General features: G+C 32.7%; 1 protein-coding gene across 3 annotated transcripts in view; it reads right to left on the minus strand.

The window, feature by feature from the left end:
• The window catches only part of LOC118186730 (uncharacterized), a 120,507-nt gene that overhangs the window by 30,205 nt on the left and 70,520 nt on the right, over nt 1-19,782 (minus strand). For 2 of the 3 annotated variants that reach the window (XM_085817946.1, XM_085817944.1), the window contains exon 4: nt 9,262-9,303. The exons of the other annotated variant lie outside the window; for it this stretch is intronic. In XM_085817946.1, coding sequence (XP_085674072.1) covers nt 9,262-9,303 — 42 coding nt within the window. The remainder of the gene's footprint in view (nt 1-9,261; nt 9,304-19,782) is intronic. 3 annotated transcript variants of the gene reach the window in all.

Raw genomic sequence — 19,782 nt, forward strand, 5'->3', positions numbered from 1 at the left:
GAATATTCTAGAACCAATTTTTGAAGACGTAATGCCAGTCTTATACGGAAAGAACATCACTAAATTTCAGCTTGATATGGACAAAGTCTTTAGTCCCACATTTAAGTCAACTGCCACTTATTTAGCAAATAAAGAATAAAAAGAACGGAAATAAAATGCATCGCACTGAATAAAATACCTGCAAAGTCACATGTCGCTTCTCCAATGACTTACGCGACTTTGGTTTGTTAAAACGAGCCATAGAAAATCGGCATCCAAGAACATTGAACGGGCTTTAGACAAAAACCCAAGAGGAGTAGGATAGTTCTAAGAAAAGGTTTACTTTCAGGAAAAATTCGAGCTAGAACAATAGCTAAGAAGCAAGGTTATCAGCTTATTTCTTAGAAAGATCAGCTTATTCCTTAAGAAATTAATTATCTAATTTGCTTCCATAAAGTGCGTATGATCTGCATAATTTGATCAAAGCATATTAGAGTTATCTGTTTAAACTCTACCTCGTTTTGAGGGAGACATTGAATTCTTCCCTTACCGCAATCTACATATTAAGGGAAGTTTCACATATATGAAGGACACCAAAAAGACTAGAATCAAAACCATCTATAATCTAGTCAGAATTAACTTATACACAACGGTAACGGTAATCTGCCAACCTGCGTTAAACATCCGCTATGCACAATGGGCGATAATGATTTGTGTTAGAACTTCCAATGGATTTGCTACGGCATGGTAAAATTGTTTCTGTCCTTCAACAAATTTTCATCCCGGTCTTGAGTTGCGTTTTACCTAACCGAACTAATAGTTATATCAGCATGGCCCTGGATGTTCATTACGGGTGCGTGCGTGTGGGGGGGGGAGGTTCAGACCGCTCAACCTGTTAGTTTTTGTAGTATTATCGTCTGTAAAGTAAACAGCAATCAAGCTACCATAAAAAATCTCCTTAATGAAGATTATTTGAAATCCACTTCTTGATTTTTTCTCCTTTAAAAAGCGATGGTTTAAATTGACCTAGACAAAATATTTTATCAACTATATGAACGAATAGCCCATGGCACTTTTACCCGTTTATTTGGGGACCTATCTCTGAAGTCCAAAGAGAAAGAAAAGGCTCTTGATCCCTGAAACAGTTTTACTTCTAATGCGTAGCAGCTTTACAAGAAAAGCACTGTCAAGATCTCTGCTTTAGCAGCGAATCAGGAAAGAAAACCTGCCACAAGCAGGTACTTTTATGAACTGAACTATGCAGAACTATTAATAATCTCCTAAAATGTTCTCATAATCGAGAGATTCGCAAGATATCTGACAATTTTCGCATGGATAAAATAGCATCTACTTAATAATGTAGTTTGCATGCATGCTTCTATACAGCAGGCTTATTTCGTAATGCTTGCATTTAAAAACTGCGGTGAAACTTACTATTCAGCTGAAACAAACGTTGAAGTATAGTTTCATAATAAAAAGCAAAGCTATGTTTTCTCATTCTCTGTTCTGTAGATACTTAAATAATGTGCAACACTGTCTTTTAGACTTATGTTAATGTTAAATTAACAATTTGCCCAACAGTGAGCACTAGATCATTACTATCTGATCAAACAATTATTCACTTAGAAATGTGATTAAAAATATATCCATTCTGTTTTAGTTTTGCTTCTATAATTTTAGAAAGGAAACTATCCCTTTGCTTTACTCTAAACCTTTAATAGTTGTTATTCTAGAATAATATTTTCATGACATTAAATATGAAATAAAATATTTTGTGACAAAAGATTGCGCCTTTCCGAATGAACTACTCTACTTAAAAGTAAGAAGTAGAAATCTAATTTTATGAATGTGTTCAGAATTCAGTTGCTAATGTATTAGAAAGTTAACAAGTTCCTCCCCCCCAATAGTCTAAAACTGTTGCACTGCGAGCCGCATGTGCCCATTAAAATAGTTTTACATGGTTCGTGAAAACATTTCTCGTAAATCAATTAGCATTATTAGAAAAGGACTTGAAGAAAAGGTTAAAGATTTTAATGGCCTTGGAGTCCAGTTTTACATTATTTTCTTTGCCATTAAAACAAACGTGAGAAAGTCGTAATACGAAATAAGTAAATTTATAATAATTTTCATGTAAATGCATATATTATTTTCTGTATTCATCAAAGAAAAAATTAGTAAATAAAAGAATAAAAATAGATTTTTTTTTTCATTATTTATTTTAAAAGTTTCGTCCCATTCTAAAATTTTCTAATTTTTTATTTTTAGTTTAATTTAAAATTAATTTTTTAGTGGTGAATTAAGCGATATTACATTTATTTGAAATCAGTATTACTCTGACAGAAGTCCATACATTTCAATTACAAAGTTTAACAAACTGAAATTTTTTGCAGGTGCCAAATTTTAGACTTAAGACAGAAAATAAATATAAATCAATTTTCCGCTTTGTATCATCATTTAGTAAATATAATTTAAAGTACAATTAACTTTTTTGTTAAACCGAAACTTTCTATTTCGTTCAAAATAATTTCGGCTCATCAGGTTATGAGATATTTTCACCCGCCTTTCTGCATGTCTTCGTAGAGTAACGGTAGCGCTTATTCGAGAAATCCAGGTTCAAGTCTCGGCAAGGTAATTGCACTTTTCTTAAGTTTCCTGACATCGAAAAAACCGTAATGACTCTACAGTGGCGTCCGAACTAAAATGAGGTAGTGGATGATGATACTTCACCACCAAGATTTGAAGACTGGGTCCCCTAATCCCAGTCACCCTTTAAAAGGGGGAGTATATGAGGCATTTTCTCCTTCCTTTCTGCATGCCTTCGTGATGTAACGGTAGCACACTCGGCGCGTATTCGAGGGGTCCAGGGTTCGAGTCCCGGCGAGGGCACAGCTCATTTTTCACGTCTCCTGCTTCAAAAAATCCTAATGACTGTACCAGCTATTTTAGATAAGGCATTTGCCTCACTTGCAATTTAGTTTGAGACCACTGCCTTATTCCACGGTAAAACACAAACTCAGGTGGAATAAATATGTCTCTCTTGATGTCTTCATCCTATGATGTTATCGCCATCTGAAATATACAGAACCTGGATTCATCGCTATACATAACCTGAAAGTACTTCCTAAGTCCCGATATTTCTTTCAATGTATAAATTTCAGTAGAATCAAGTTAAGGGAAAGTATGATCAAAGGCTAAGCACATATCAATAGTATTCTTATCTTAATAGATGCTGATGAGTAACGATCGCTACTAGTTATGCTATCATTCTTCTGTCATCCATCGTCTATGGCGTCATCTGTCACCAGATCAGATGACCTTTTCTCAGTCATAACAGTCAATGAGTTACACTGTTCGTCTGTCATTTGCAGTAAGTTCTTTCTTCCATTACCTGCTGCATGGTAAACACATCGTAAATTCAAAATTAATGTGTACTGCTGCTTATTTCATTAATATTTCATCTTTAAACGTGTAAGATAAGCATGTATCCATTATCAGAATTGAAAAGGATATACTGCTTTCCAGACACAAAACACACAAAGCTTTAAAAAAAGTCCTCTTGGGCGTAATGTAAAATCTGAAAGCTTTCAGATTTCCTTCAAGTATTATTCTTGAAGGAAGACCAAAATATAAATATCTGCATACTTAAGCCCTTTCAATGCTTCTATGTGTTATCTTTAGTCGTGCTTCTAAGTTTTAAACTAGATGCATCACTTGCTAATACAGGCTTACTACATTAAAACTTTGAAAGAAGGCCAAAAATAAAAATAAGCCAGTTGTAAATATACAGTGTAAATTTCGAAACTCGCCTTTATCTTCAATAAAATGCAATAACATATTGCAGAAAATTGAGTAGTAAACAACAAACACTTATTTTTATAGTTGGCAAATGCGATAACGCGACCGTATGTCACTAATTGTCCCATTCATTTACGTTCTGCGAAGAATCTCCTTTTTACCGGTATGAAATACTTTCTTAACTCATGCTATATCTAGGAAACGTGCAGGGACAGAATCAGGAAAGGTACGATAGCTTGCAACTCCGTTTAGTTTTAAATTTCTAATTCTGAAAGAGATCGAAGTTTCAACGCTAAGATCTATATTTAAGGATACAAATAAAGGTTTTACTAGTATAACTGAGATAAAAATTAATTATTCATATTTCAGAATTTTAAATCTTAAGACATGAAACGCTTGCAGTTAGTGCTCTAATCCTGAATAGTCCTGAAATACGCATGCGCCTGAAAAAATGGTTGCCTTTAAGTTTCTGTCGACCATTATGCTGAACTTCTTTGCAACAGAAGGCTTTAGTTGTCTCAGAAAAAAATATTAAAAATTAATCACCAACTTTTTTTAAGAATTATGCAAACCAAGGACTGCAATAAATAAAAAGGGATCTCACATTATGTATGTCAACGATAACTAATTACAAAGACCGTTCATTATATTTTAATTTCTTAGAAACCCCGTATGTCAAAACAAGATCAAAGGTTTCTTCTAAAAGTAAGTATATATCTCTGAAAACTGACGTAAACTCTCTAAAAATTATTTATCATAAGCAACATAATTTTGTTCTTTATGTCTTTATGTCCCAACTGTTATAATCAGGGTAGCTATCAAGAGTCTTTAGAAACTGCGAAATCAGTTTCAAGCATCAACAACGATGATATTTTCTGGAGAACACAACGTGACACAAACTGTCATTTTAAGTTTATGCCAGATTTTTTTTCTTTCTTTCTGTTGAAATTAATTAATTTGTTATACCAGTCGTCTCGAACTGGATGTCCTCGGTCCATATGCGGCTCTTGATGCTATTTTATGCGGCCTGCAAACACATTCCAATTACATACTTGTTGCAAATACGGTATTGCAAAGATTTTTAAGATTTTAGTTATTTAAAGTTAAGGTTTATATTATTTTTATTTCCAGTAAAAACGCACATGAATAACCCACTAGAAAATCTATAAATAGAGCTAATTAATTAATTAATTTACAGTATGATATAAAACTTATTCAAAGTTTTGAAAATACGTATTTTATTAAATTTTACTCGTACTTATGAAATGTATAAGCCAAGTTAATTTTACACTGGAATAGTCGCTTTGTTTGGGAATACATGTAAATGAGAACATATTTCCCCTTATTTAAAAATTAATTAGAAAAGAGCCAGATTGACAGAAGCATCTACAATTCCCGACGAAGATTGTTTCTAATAATTTCTCTTCAAGGCTACAAACTTTAAGAGAAACGAAAAGACATTAAGTATCAAACTATAGTAAGAAATAAACAAATTTATAATTATTAGTGCAACGGGCAGTTTACCCAGAAGTTTTGCCATTTTGCGTTGGTTCACTATAAACTGCGTTTTCCTTTTGAAATTGTCGACGCCAAATATGAGAGCCCTGCATTATATTTGAAGAAATTAAATAATGAAGAATCTGCATGCATGTATGTATGCTTATCGCATTTGAACAAACAACGGTACCTAAAGACATCAAATTTTCAATAACATAGTCTTCCAATCTAATATGGGTATCTGGAAGCCCAGATTTGGAATCTAGAATTTCTTTTATTATCTACTTCATATTTTTTATAAAATTCTAAATAAAATATTAACAAATTTGTCATTAACAAACTCAATGATTTGAAAGCGAGCAATGGCAACATTATACGGGAAAAAAAACATTTTTATCTCCAGCGCTCGAGACTGTGTATCGGAAATTCTAAAGATATACTCTTTTTAAATTTTTTTGTGATTTTGCTGTTTTATGTGTTTTGTGAATTGGATTTTATTGTTTAAGTACGAAGAACATCATATTTAATAAAGGTAACTTATAAAACGTTAAAATAACCTCCCTTTGGCCGTATTATAAAATCTGAAATTTTTCAGATTATTTTTAGATATTTTAAATGTTTTTTTTATTTTTGCGTCAAAAATAATTCAATGAGTAGCAGAATGATTCTGGGTTGATATTATTTTTTTTTTCAAATGTTGTCCCATTTGATAAATTTTCTTTGAAAATATAGAAACTTTTTATATTTTTTTAATTTTTAATTTGAATTAGTATTTTTTATTGATAACATAAACACTTTAGAATTTTTTTAAAGAATCGTCAGTCTAAAATTTTAATATTTAACTGCCAATATAACTGAATTAAAAGTGCAGCCAACAAAAATATCTTACAGGTACCAAAAGTTTCCTTTCAAACTTTTAGATTTAAAAAATATAAATTTGAATTTTTCTGCTATGCGATATTATAGTCATTGTGTATGTATAATCATTAATATTTAGTAAGCTACATTTAAATCTTATTTATAGTATTTTATGATTTGTTAAAAATTTTCATTTTGATGAAAAAGTATGTCTGCATCTACTCTGCTGTTTTCATCAGATCGTGCATTTGGCTTGCATGTAATTTGAGTTTACAATTATTGTATTGTACAATTTGAATTAACATATTATAGGAATAATATTAAAAAATCGGTATGAAAGTATCATATGCATGTAGTAAAGGTTTAATAGGTAATGCATAATAAAATTTCGGCATAGCCTAGTGTGAGATTTAGAGCAAAAGGAAACATTTAAAAGTGGATCATTTTTGGAAAAGTTTGAGTCTTATTAACGATGCGAAGAACTACTAAATCTAAAGAGAAAGCGAGACTTAAAATACAATCTGTGTAAATCTCTCCAGTTTAGTGCTGAATTTGGAAAACAAGCTTTCAAGTGTACCTATTGTTTTGCTATTTGCTATATGTTAAGTACAATAAGCTTTTCTATTATTGAACTGTGTTAGTATTAAAGCATATGCTTTATACAGAGTCACAAGAAAAGATTACCAAGATTTTGGGATCATATTTATAAACACACGAAAATATAACCTCCAAGCAGCATTTGACCTCCAGTCACATCCAGAGTTTTGGAATTTAAATTTGTAGTGCGTGTTGTGATACTGACGGTCAAAATGTTTTCACGTACAATATTTTAACATATTCCAGCAAAAAGATATCCACCACTATTAAAGCGCATCCTCAACATTTAAATATTCTATAGGAGCTCATTAGAAAGATTTAACATTATTTGTAAACTGATCAGCATTTTTAATGAATGCTTGTACCACAACTATTTTCATAGGTTATGGTAATATGCAAAAGTCATTTTGATTCCGAAGCCTGGTAAGGATCACAATAAACCTGACGGTTATCGGCCGATCAGTTCGCTACCAATGCTAGGAAAAATCTATGAAAGAATTATCTTATCATGCATGCAACCTTATCTTAATTTACTACCTCCTGAACAATTTGGTTTTCGAGCCAAGCTTTCGACGACCAGTAGTACGGATTTCGGAGTTTGCTGACTCAGCGCTCTATAATAAACAGTGTGTTTCTCTCCTCATGCTCGACGTGGCGAAAGCTTTCGACTGCATCTGGCATGAGGGAATTATCTCAAAACTGATCTCCTGTCACTTTGACAGAGAGTTATTACTTACGATACATTCTTTCGTCACGAACAGGACTTTTTATGTTTGTGTAAATGGTTCTGACTCCTGCAAAAAGATTCCTTCTCTTGAACAGTGGTTGAACAATGGAAAATCCAAATTAATTCCTCAAAGTCACAACTCTTGATCATTCGGAAACGCAAAAGGAACGCTCCAATTAAAAATAGCTATCTTTATTCAACGAAATTGTTCCAATGGTTTCCCAGGCCAAATATCTTGGTGTTTTATTTAACGACCGTCTTATTGGACATATCATATTAATAATGTGCGTGACAGGGCACTTAAAATCATCAAATGCTTATACCCAATTATTGGGAAATATTCGTCACTGGACCTGAACAAGAAGAGACTTATTTACCTCTCTGTTATCAGACCAGTCATGGCTTAACGCTTCATGACTTACGCTGGCACGAACATCTATCTCCGATAAGTAACTTAAGAAGCTTTCAAGTGGTGCAAAGCAGATATCTTCGCATTATTACAAATGGCCCACTTATATGTGCGTAACAAATGTCTTCACGACGACCTTAAGATCGAACCGTTGTCGAACTTTCTCAACGAACTCAATGAACGCTTCTATTACGAAGCACAAGAATGCAATATAATGAAACACTTTGAACTTTTCAGCTACGAGATTCTTCACGAGGACCGTCATCTTCGCCCGTTTGCGACTTGCTTGCTTAGCGATAACCACAGTTTTCCTACATAGAGCTTTATTGTGCTTTCGCATCTGTGCTCTGTCCAAAATCAACGTTGATCTGTGATATTTTAATTCGCGATATTTTGAGTCTCTGTAACGTATTATCTCGTGGATTTATTTACCGACTTGTGCAAAATCATTCCCATTTAATCGGTAATAATATTCAGTGTTATATCAATGAATCAGCACTGTAGCAGTATTAATCAATGTTAATATCAGTATTATATCAGCGTTTTATCAGTTCTGCATCTGTCATATTTGCATCAGTAATGTACCAGTAATATATCTTGAATATTACTCTGTAACATGTTATTTTATATGTCTTCTCGTGCACGTTGAATAACTTTCAGGTGGCATTATGTATTTTGAAGGGGTTGCTATAGATAGTGGTGGACGTGGTGCTATACTAATTAATCGTTTGATAAGGGGATAGTGTCCACGTCCTCCGTTCTCTCTCTCTCTCTGTCCAAAATCTCCATTGAATATGTGTTTATAGCATGATTTTTTACTTCATCCTCATCACTCATTTAATGCAAAGCAAACAGTTGTAAATATTGCTTATATAGCCTTTCAGTTGAGAAAAATTTGTATTTTATGTATCATATCTTTTCTTCAGGACTCACTTAGGCATTTCTGTCTTTTAATCGCTACATGAAGCTCCCAAATGAAGATAGCCAGCATACAGCTTGCAGCTTTGCAAGCTAGACGCGGCGGCAACGGCAAATAGAACGAAACGGATTAGAAAGACCAAGAGATTGGTTCGCCCTTCCTTACCCACGCATAAAGCAAATTCGCATTTAACTATTTGAATCAGCTTTTGTCACATTGCACCATTTGAATCCATTTATCCATTTAATGAGCTTAACTTTTTGGCATAACACATTTTATAATCCTGGAGTCTTTTTTTTCCCTTGAACATTCATTTTTATATGAATGCTGTAATAAACCTATGTATATATATATATATATACTATATATATAGTTCTATCATACTCAGATTCAAGATAATGTATTGAAAGCATGAAATTACTGTGAGTTTAAAAAAAAAGAAATCTTATAGTCAAAAGGTGGGGGAAAATGTATACTTACTACATTCGAGTATACTGTGGTCGGACACAGGAAACATTTTGGCTGAAAAAAAAATTTAATTTTTAAAATGGTGATTTAAATTCGGAATTTAATTCAATTTTAATTTAATTTCAACTCAATTCGGAAAAAAAAGAAATTTTAATTCAATTCGGAAACTAATAAAATATTACATAATTTATATTTAGGATGATAGCTAGATACGTAAATAGACAAAGAATAGAGTTGAATAGAGTTAATACATGAAGCATGTATTAACTCTATTCAACTATAAATTCACCTTGAAAAAGTAAATGATGCCCGCCGTCCAACAGATATTCTAGAATGTGCTCTTAAGAAGGAAAAGGTTGGAGACAATTGCTCTAATGCATGTATTTTTAGAAATAACAACGAAAGCCATAGAAAAATTTAAATATGGGAAAAAATTCAAAATTGAAACAAAACTTATAAATCAGTGCGATGTTTAAAAAGAACGAAAGCAGCAAGAAAAGAAAATTTCTTTTCAAAATTAAGTAATAATCAACAAGGAATGTGAAAAGAATGTTTTAAAATTAAAATAGATAATTAAATTGAGATATTATTCCTCTTTTTTCTTCTCCGCTGATGGTAAAATTACAGCAAATCTTTAACACAAGGAAAGTGCACAAACGAAATGTTGAACTTATTTAAAGCCGTGATTTTGAAATATCTTTTGCAAATTTTACATTGCTTCTACCTGCTCCGTGTTGATCCGTAACATAAATATTTCCTTTTCATTCCTATCTTTAACTCTAATTTTTGTAATAAAAAACATACTGATTCCAAATTACTCATTTTTTCACACTGTTACATATTTATTATTGCATTGTTAAGTTTAAAAATGTATCAAGAAAAATATATATTTCTTGACCATGAGGTTATTTATTAAAAATGTTACGTTATGGTGCAATGGCAGCAAATCTCAGAATCTCAGAATATATTGTGCTCAGGTAAACAGGAAGTTTTTTTTGACATCTTATTTGCAATGTCTGTTTGGTTAGAGTGTCTATAATATAGTCTTTCATTTTTCATCACCGTTACTGTTAGAGATAGCTTTCCACCTTTAATGTAGCAAGGATTAAACGTGACTTCCGAACTTCCCTCACGTTATCTTGTTACAAGTAAAAAAAAAAAAATTTAAAAATTGTAGAATTCAGTTCAGTTTTTACCTCATAAGCTGTTAAAAACGAAAGTCTGTTCTTCAGAAATTTTTCTGCTTTCTTTTAAGATCTAGTTTCTTTGGTTATTTGTTGCTGAATTAGCGCGTGCGTCCTCACATCCAGGGGGTTAAACAATATTCAAAACACTCCGAATGTCCTTGACCGTGTAGTGTATTTGAACGGTGTGTCTATGGTTTGTTATTGTAAAGGCAGTAGCATATTGTTGTAGCAATATTTAATTTAGAATTTAAATAACCAGCATCTACAGATACCTTGTTCGATGTGATTTTTTCTTATCAGTTACGAAGCGTTACGCTCCCACCGCATTAATCAGCATCGCAATCTCACAAACAGACGATTCTGAGATTTGCTGCCATTGCACCATAACGTAACTTTTTTAATAAATAACCTCACGGTCAAGAAATATATATTTTTCTTGATACTTTTTTAAACTTAACAATGCAATAATAAATATTTAACAGTGTGAAAAAATGAGTAATTTGGAATCAGTATGGTTTTTAATAAGTTATGTAATTAGCAATAATAAAATTATCATTACCATCATTTCTAATACTTTATACAGCTCTTAACTGAAAATGTTTATAAGTATTTTATAATATTAGTGCTATAAAGTATTTTCTCCCTCCTTCCAGCATGCCTTTGTGGTGTAACGGTAGTACACTCGATGCATATTCGAAAGGTCCAAGTCCGGTTTCCAGAGAGAGCTTTGCTCATATTTCACAATTCCTACTTTGAAAAAAAAACTCATGACTTTAAAGTGGTCCCGAACTAAAAGGGGGTGGACAATTAATTCCTCGCCACCAGAATTCGGCGAGTACGTCCCCTAATCCCCAGTCACGCTTTCAAAGGGGGTGGGTATATAAGGTATTTTCTCCCAGCATGTCTTCGTGGTGTAACGGTAGCACACTCGGCGCGTATTAGAGAGGTCCATGTTCGAATCCTGGCAAGGGCTTTGCTCATTTTTCATGTCTTCTAATTTAAAAAACTTAATGACTCTACAGAATAAACAATAAAAGATGTATCTAACTCTATGCAAAGTAATCGAAAATATGGTTGTAGATTTCCTTAAATATTCATCCGCGACATATGCTTCTAGTTCCTGTAAATAAAACCAGTTTCGGCACACGAGGTAAACATTTATAGCACTCGACGTCCGTGAATTCAAAAATTCAACTTTTATATAATTTCCACACAGAAAACATGTCTATTTTGTAAAATTTAAATTATATTAATTAGTTCAATGCCTGACAATCTGCAATTTTATGAGCGAAATTTTCGGAGATATCGAAGACCAATCAAAAACTAAGGCTAATGAATATTCATTAGTATCTGTATTTATATTGTGTAGTTGCCAACTTTGTTTTTTAAATTTATCTTTTTATTCTTTTGAATTTATTAAACTTTATTTCTCTTTAGTATTTACTATTTTTTTACGTGTCTGCATGCTTATATGGATGTCGGCTGCAGTCTTTTAAAAATATTCACTATTGTTGACCAGTCAATTTCTTACTTAGTTTATATACGGATGAGGGTGAAAACTGTTAAAAAGAAAGCAGTTTCAATCCATTGTAACCGGTAAACGTTATAAGCAAATTCAGGACCAGTTTTCAGAAATGCTAATGTTTCAACAAAATCATAAATTTCTCGCATTCGAATATAATGCTATTTGAAATAAGCTTTAACCAAAAGCATGTAATAAATCGTTCGTATACATGTAACAAGAAAAACCTCTCTGAGAAAATATCTGAAATTATGAGCTTATAATTAATTCTAACACCAGGTTTCGCTCTAACACTTTTAGTGCCCTAGGCGAAGTCGTCTTATGTAAATTTAATATTCAAAGCAAAATGTACAGAGGAGCCCGAGATAAGCCAAACTTAAAGTAAGTGAAGAACACATGAACTGCAAGGCTATATTGTATAAGATGTCCCACGATAAATCGAACCGGTCCTTGCTTTGTATTCGATTTATCTTGGGCCTTGCGATGCTTTTACTAATTGTTGCTCGTGAGAACTACTTAGTTCGTGAGAACTACTTACTGCTCGTGGCCCTCTCATACTCCTATGTGCCTTTGTCACCTATGCTGTCCAGTCAGTCCTATCTAGCAAGCAATTAATTACAACAATTATGTATCAAATTGTAAATACAATGGGTTTTTAAAGAAAAATGATCACCATATTCGTAGTTGTTTCTGTTTTCAATAACGAAGTTCAGATACCGCATTGCCAATAGGTCGTAAAGTGAAATATAGCCAATTTAATTTCTTATGTTAAATTGATTTTCATCTAATAGGCAATTAACGCTCCACAGGATCCAAAAGAAACATGTTGATTGTATATGTGTGTTATTTAATATTTCTTATGAACCATGTCTCTTGTTAATGGCAAATAATTTAGATTAATATACATGTGTCCTGGTAAATGTCACTGAAATTCGGCGACATTAAGTATTGCTCTCCAAGTCTCAGCATCGTATATTTTAGCCCATTTCTTTATCTCAGTCAGTAAGAAGTGTGCAGACATATTAATTAAACAGAAATGAAAGATAATTTTAAGCAAACTTATAAACACATATAAAAAAGAAGTTGTATTTGTTTATTTTTTTAACAATGAATAATTAAAGATCCCAAATAATAAAGGATACTTTAAATGCTAAATATGTTTTCACATAAAATGCAAGAGTTCCAGTAGCTTTAAAATGTTAAATTTCTTTTGCAACATTTTAACGTATCTAAATCATATTATGTGAGTTCTTCACAGAAAAACTGCAAATGAACAGAATTTATAAAACTAAAGCTTAAACCGTAAATCGGACATTTAACTATACACAGAGTAAATAATGGCACATTTTAGCTGCCATTGTAATGTTTTCTCAATATGTACTACAAATGTTAGGTGAAATTAATGCTATTGACTCAGAGTTTATTTCTCTGTAGGTGCTGTATTGGCAAGCAAAATTATTTATTTCCATAATTTAACGTATTTTTTTCAATTAAATAACAAAAAATATTACCTCTTCTGATATAAATAACTTCAGTTACATACTTTTTAATTTTTATGAGAAAATGATTGCCTTCATGGAAGGTTGTCTAAATATACCATATTTATTTAAGAAAGAAAATGCACTCAAAACCTATGGGTTTTAGATGAAAAAAAAAACCTTCAGGGCGGATTTTCAAAGATAACCTCTTCTTATAAACGTTACTTTTTAGGAAAAACTTAAAAATCTATACGCTCAGCCCATTCATTTGCGATAACATATTCTGTGGGAGGCTACTAGTGTTTAGGAACCTTATCTGATAATCGTGCGGTGATGGGAATTCGAAAATACGGGCAAATATTCATAAAAAGGCTCATGTATAGCATACAGATTTCAACCTCTTATCCTTCTTCAAGTTTACTTTGCAATCTCCCACTTTCTTTGCAAGCATAAACTAAACTAGAGACTCAGTCTGAACGTAAGCGACTTACCGCTATGTCCAGTAATCAGAAATAGAAACGTACTGAGTATGCAAAAGACCCTTTTCTTAAACTCAGTAGCTTAACAGAAGGTATTTCTTGTGCTTACAAAACCAGCCGCCATTTATGGCGTAACTCAAAAAGTAATGAATTGAAACTAAAGCTAAGTTATGTGAGTCATAAGATAGCCAGAGGCTATACAGAATGAATAACGCGCAAGTGGGCTCAAACCTAATATAGTTCAACCGCATCATCCGCGACAATGAGCGCAAATACGCATGCGCCATTCGGACCGAATTATACTCAAAATAGATTGAAAAGATGGTGACTTTCTTTCCCTTGAACATATAAATTCTCTTTTTCCAAAGAAGAGAAGGCTTTATGGGATTTTTTTTCGCGCCGCAGGGAGTAATAACGCCCCTTTTGGACAAGTTTGTGTGTTTTGGCAGAATGCCAGCTAAGGTTGAGTTTGAAAAGGTCGAACAATACCGGCGTGACAGGCCTAATGACAAGAATAATAGAATGCTGCAGACAGACTGCTGTGTAAGAGATTCCACTATTAACGTGGCCTTCAATAGGCAGAAGACACTTTGATTCAATACTCTAACCTTCCTTTAAATACTATCTTTTTCTACCTCATTTGAACAAGCGAGAACTAAAATTTCCATTCTGGCAAGAAACCGGAAGAACGAACAGAAGAAAGACAGCAAAGCTAATTAATAAAATAACTGGCTAGAAAAATAAATAAATCCTTACAAATTCTAAGAGTTTCCAATTAGCTAAATCAATTGATCACAAACTTTTATGGCACCTAAGAAATTTCTACCAAACCCACTATCATCGAAAGGATTTTTATAGTAAAATATTTTGCCATTCAATGTGTGTAAAAAGAACAAAAGTGTTACTTTGAGTCTACATCACTCTAAAATATTCCCCTTTATGAATTTTCCCAACCTTTTTACCACTCGCTGATAGGCTGATACTATTACTATTACTAATGGAAATTTCTTTCCGTAAAAGAATTTAAATTTTCTCTCATAAACTTTTTGAAATATTTTTGACAAGTATTTGCATTGAACATAGTCTTTTAATGTTTTTATTAATGCATTTTGATTTTTTTAGAAGGAAACCCTTTTATTTGGTTTAGGAAGGAGAAAGATTTCCAAAACAGATCCATTTTTATAAATATTAATAAACACTGCAGATTGACGGTTACTTGAGAATCTTTCAACCTCTTCTATTCAGAAGTTTTGAAATTAGTTCTCATCATTTTTTTCTTGCTTTTTATATTTATTTTTTAGTTTTCGTGGGAATTTTGCATTCGCTTTAAAAAAATTGCTTCTTTTGGCTTTAAAGTTTATGAAATTCATCATTGCTTAAAACATTTATGCACTTCGTTTTCAGTTTCTTTATATTTATTACTATGTATTGCTTGAAAATTGCTAAGAAGCAACTGAGTTTAGTAGGCACATATAAAACAGCGAAGAAAACGCAAAATTTTATCATTCGCATAAAGAAACCTTTTCTTTATGCCTATTGCGTAGGCTGTTTGAAAAGTTTCGGACATAACAAGTAAAAAAAAGGTATTTTTTCTCTAAAATTACCTTCATTTTTTGATATAGTCTCCTTGTGAGTCTATATATTTCTTCCAGCGATGCTCCCATCCATTTAATCTGCCCAAACAATATGTGGAATCTTTCTCCAAAATGTCTTCTGATTTGAGGAAAATCTTTGCCTTCCAAGTGCTTCTTTTTAGCTTAGGTAACATGAAACAAAAGTCACTTGTTGCCGGGCTTGGCGAATAGGGCGGGTGCCCAGCAGTTCAAATCGTAATTCATGGATTTTCGCTATTGCAACCGCTGAGGCGTGAGATGGAGCACTGTATTGGTGAAACAAAATTCTTTTCTTTTGCAAATGTAGCAGTTGTTTCGTACTTTATACCTTAAGTTAATCAAGTACCGTTGCATAGTATGCTCCGGTAATGGTGTTCAGTTTTCAAGATAATCTATTGAAGCAATTCCATGACTGTACCAGAAAAATGTTGCCATCACTTTCTCAGCAGAGGGAACAATTTTTGCCATTTTTGGAGCCGATTTTTCCTTTGCAGTCCGCTGTTTTGACTGTGTTTTTTTTTTTTTTTTTTTTTTTTTTTTTTTTTTTTTTTTTTCTGAGCTGGAATGATGAATCCAAGTTTCATCTACAGTGTTTAATAGTCGAAAACACTCCGCTAACTGAAAGGTGCAAATATTCATTCAGACACGTTTTCAGTCCAAAGTGAGCAAACGTGGCCTGCAGCCAGATAAACGTGGTCTGCAGCCAACCTGCAGCCAGCTAGGCGCATAGCGAAATCTTTGTTCAATATGTAGCAAATACATCCTTTGGACATGCTAATAGCCTCTGCTACTTCTCCAACGTTAATTTGATTATCATCAGCACTATTTGTTGGACTTTAGCGGTGTTTTCTTCAGTGGTTACAGTTTCTGTCTATCCTGAACTTTCATCGTCATCTAAGCTGGTAAGCCCCCGTTTAAATTTAGATTCCCAATATTTCACAGTAGTAAATGATGGTTCAGAGTCCCCCTACACTGTTTCCAACTCTTCTTTAATCTGAGTATGCGTATAACTTTTCAAAAACAGGTATCTAATGACAGTACGATACTCGAATTTTTCCATTTTTGCAAAAATGGTCACATCAATTGTCACAGTAATTGTCAAACCAAAGATTTGAGTTCAGAATAGCTGAAATTTTGACTGTTAGTTATCAATTGATTCCCAAACAAGTCACCCCCCACATCGGTTGATTTGAGTTGAGATCTACATATTGAGGCTGGAAACTTTTCAGACAGCCATCGTATTTATTCGAAAAAAGCTACAGCTAACCAAGAAAAAATGTTTTGGTTTACATCTTTTAAGCTTGAATTGCATATTTTTCTAACGAAAAGAGACATTTACGACGAATATAGGTGTAAAATGCTTCAGTCAATATGGTCATGAACAAGCCAACGTCTTGAGACGAACCAAAATTTTGATGAAGTTGCGACAGCAATAGGTGTTTCTAAAGGTGTCATCTTGCGAGTTAAAACGACTGCTGAATCTAGAAACACTGTTACACACATTCCTAGTGATAGTAGAAGCACAACAGCCAGAAGTAATTACTATGTTTCCGTTTTAGCTAAAATATCTGGAAAATCGCTACAGACCTTTCGAATGCTACCAGCACCCTGAATTTTAAAAGATTATAATTTTGAAATCTGGCAGACTGTAAACATTGAAATCAGTTAGATATGTTAGCTATCATTGGTTATCCATCGAGTTATGGCAATTGCGCTTGTTCAATGGTTTTTAACGTGTAAGTATCCTAAGTTTTACTAACGTTTATTTTATTTTAAATCTTTACTATCACTTCTTATCTTCTACTTCCGGCCAGAATTAAACGCTTTAACTTATTTATGCAAATTTGTCTTGCTAATGCCAAGTACTTAAGTTGTGGTTTTTTGCCAAGCAAGATAGAGGAAGGAGCTATTGGAAGTAGGCCGCTTGCCATTGTCGTTTTACGAGTTTTCACTCGGTTGCTGTTTGCCTTCAAGGCCAGAGGTTTAGTCCTCTTGATAATTGCAAAACATATCGTAGTTTTAGCAGCTCGGCGTACTACATACGGACTTTGTTAAATAACGGCCAATCTTAATGCTAGGCACTTTTATATTAATTCAAAGTTAGTTTTAGTTAGAGTTTTAGTTAGTAGTTTTATATTCTTACTTTCAGGCCACAAGTGGTTGGTCTCTGTATTCCGAAGTTCCGGAAATACCTGTAAAGATAGAAAAATAAAGGGTTTCGTATACCCTTCTTGTGTGTATTGTCTACTTCACAATTTATTGAACATAGCTTGAGTAAGCTTCCTGTTCCGAGTCAGGACAGTTCGTGTTTCCAAAGCAAGTCAAGAGGAATACAAGTCCTGATGAACGGTTCACTGTTAAAACTGATATCCTGAACATCACATAGTAAGAAAGAAAAATCCGTTATCCCCGATGTTGCGTTCAAGAACCTGATTGTTACAATCAGTGTGTAATAGGAGGCATAATTTCAAAGTGCTGGTGCCTACGTTTTCATCAAAAATTGTCTTTGAAGGAAGTTACTGTGCAAACATAATCCTGGGTTAGATTCCATTTCATCTTTACGCAAAACAGTTGATTCCAACGTATTATATATGAAAGACAATGCTCACTTACATGGGCAGAGGAGAACAGCGAAATTCTAGAGCATGAGAATTTATCCCCACAATAAGGCCTGAATGTTCTTCAGACTCGCTTCCTTCAAATATCCCTGGGATAACTCAGAAAAGATCTTTAGCCAAAACTATGCAGGACCTTCAAAATGCTTTGCAAGAAGGATATAAAAATATCGAGACGACGCTTCTACACCATTACAAGGAAAGTATGCCATACCGATGCAGAGTGTGCATTGAAATTCAAGAAGACCATACAAACTATTTGATATACTAGGGAAATCTGTAGCTATACCCGTAGAATATTGCATTTTTTTATTACTCCTTTATGTTCTATGAAACTTCTTTTTGTTACATTCTAATGTTTTCCCTAGTCGAAGATGTAAACTTTTACAGCTTAATTAAAATGCCATCCTGTTGTTGATTTAGTATGTTTTAACTTCTGCAACAAAATCCGCCATTAGTTATGACACATTCTCATTGTTCCTTAGTAATTGCCAAAAATTGAAATAGTAATTACATGTCTGCAATATACATAATTACAGTATACGTAGGTAATAAGGATGGAACTGTTCTATTAGTGCCAGATTTTAACCTTACCAAATATTTAAATAAAATTTAATAACCTGGCTTTAGATATTATAGAGTGTTTAATATTTTATAATATTGGAAATAAATTTATTGAGATTTTCTAATGTATTTTTAATGGCCTTAATGCTTCAGAATTCTAAAGAGTAAATTTATTTAATGTCTGTAATAATTTTAAGGTGTGAACTATTCCCCTAGTTTAATGAAAAAGAAAATTTAAAGTTTTGCACTTATATGACCCGCATTCTATCTTTTCTTTGCATTAATATAATTAATGGACGTAATTAGAGTCTCTTTTTTAATTGTAAGTAGATATAATACTATGTTAATAAAAAAACAACGTATAATCAGTTTCTTCCTTGTCTGATTATAAAAGTTATGCATGAAAAATAGAATGAAAGAAAACTCTAGATCTTTATTCCAATGGAATGAAACATCACTGATTATTTCAGTGGGAATAACGAAAATTCTTATTCAACATAACACTGGAATTTATCTTATCCTTGAAATTTGTAAGTATTTTTATCTAAGTAATTATAATATATTTCTTAGGTTAAGAAAACCTTTTATAAATAGTTGGAAAATTATGCTGAAACTGTGTTTAATTAGATTGCATTAAGCTACTACGTTAAATCCTGATATCTTTATCTCTAGAGTTGTAATTTTTCCAAACTAATTACGGTAAACTAATTTTCTTCTCGAGCTGAATACTTTGTTGTTTTTAGTTTCAATGTTCCAAAACTTTAGCCGGAATAAAAATTTTATTAAAAATGCTGGCAGTTGTTTAATTGCAATTATGCTTTCCAGGGTTTTATAAAATCCTTCAAGTAATCTTTTTAAAGATTTTCAAATTTATTAATTTAATGATTCGTACTTCACATATTTTAAATAATAATGAGGCTAATTATTGATATTACTATGATATTAATACTATTAGTTCTAAATTCATTCTTAAATTGTTATTCGTATTTTTAGTTCTTGCTTTATTGCGCATGAGTTTCTCATTCTCTCACTGCTTTTCTCCGGTCGAGAAATGACTGAAAAATTTTCATTCTTT

This window comes from Stegodyphus dumicola, chromosome 6, assembly GCF_044657685.1.
Source record: "Stegodyphus dumicola isolate Sdum_Otavi_A_Nest chromosome 6, ASM4465768v1".
NCBI classification, from domain to species: Eukaryota; Metazoa; Arthropoda; class Arachnida; order Araneae; family Eresidae; genus Stegodyphus; species Stegodyphus dumicola.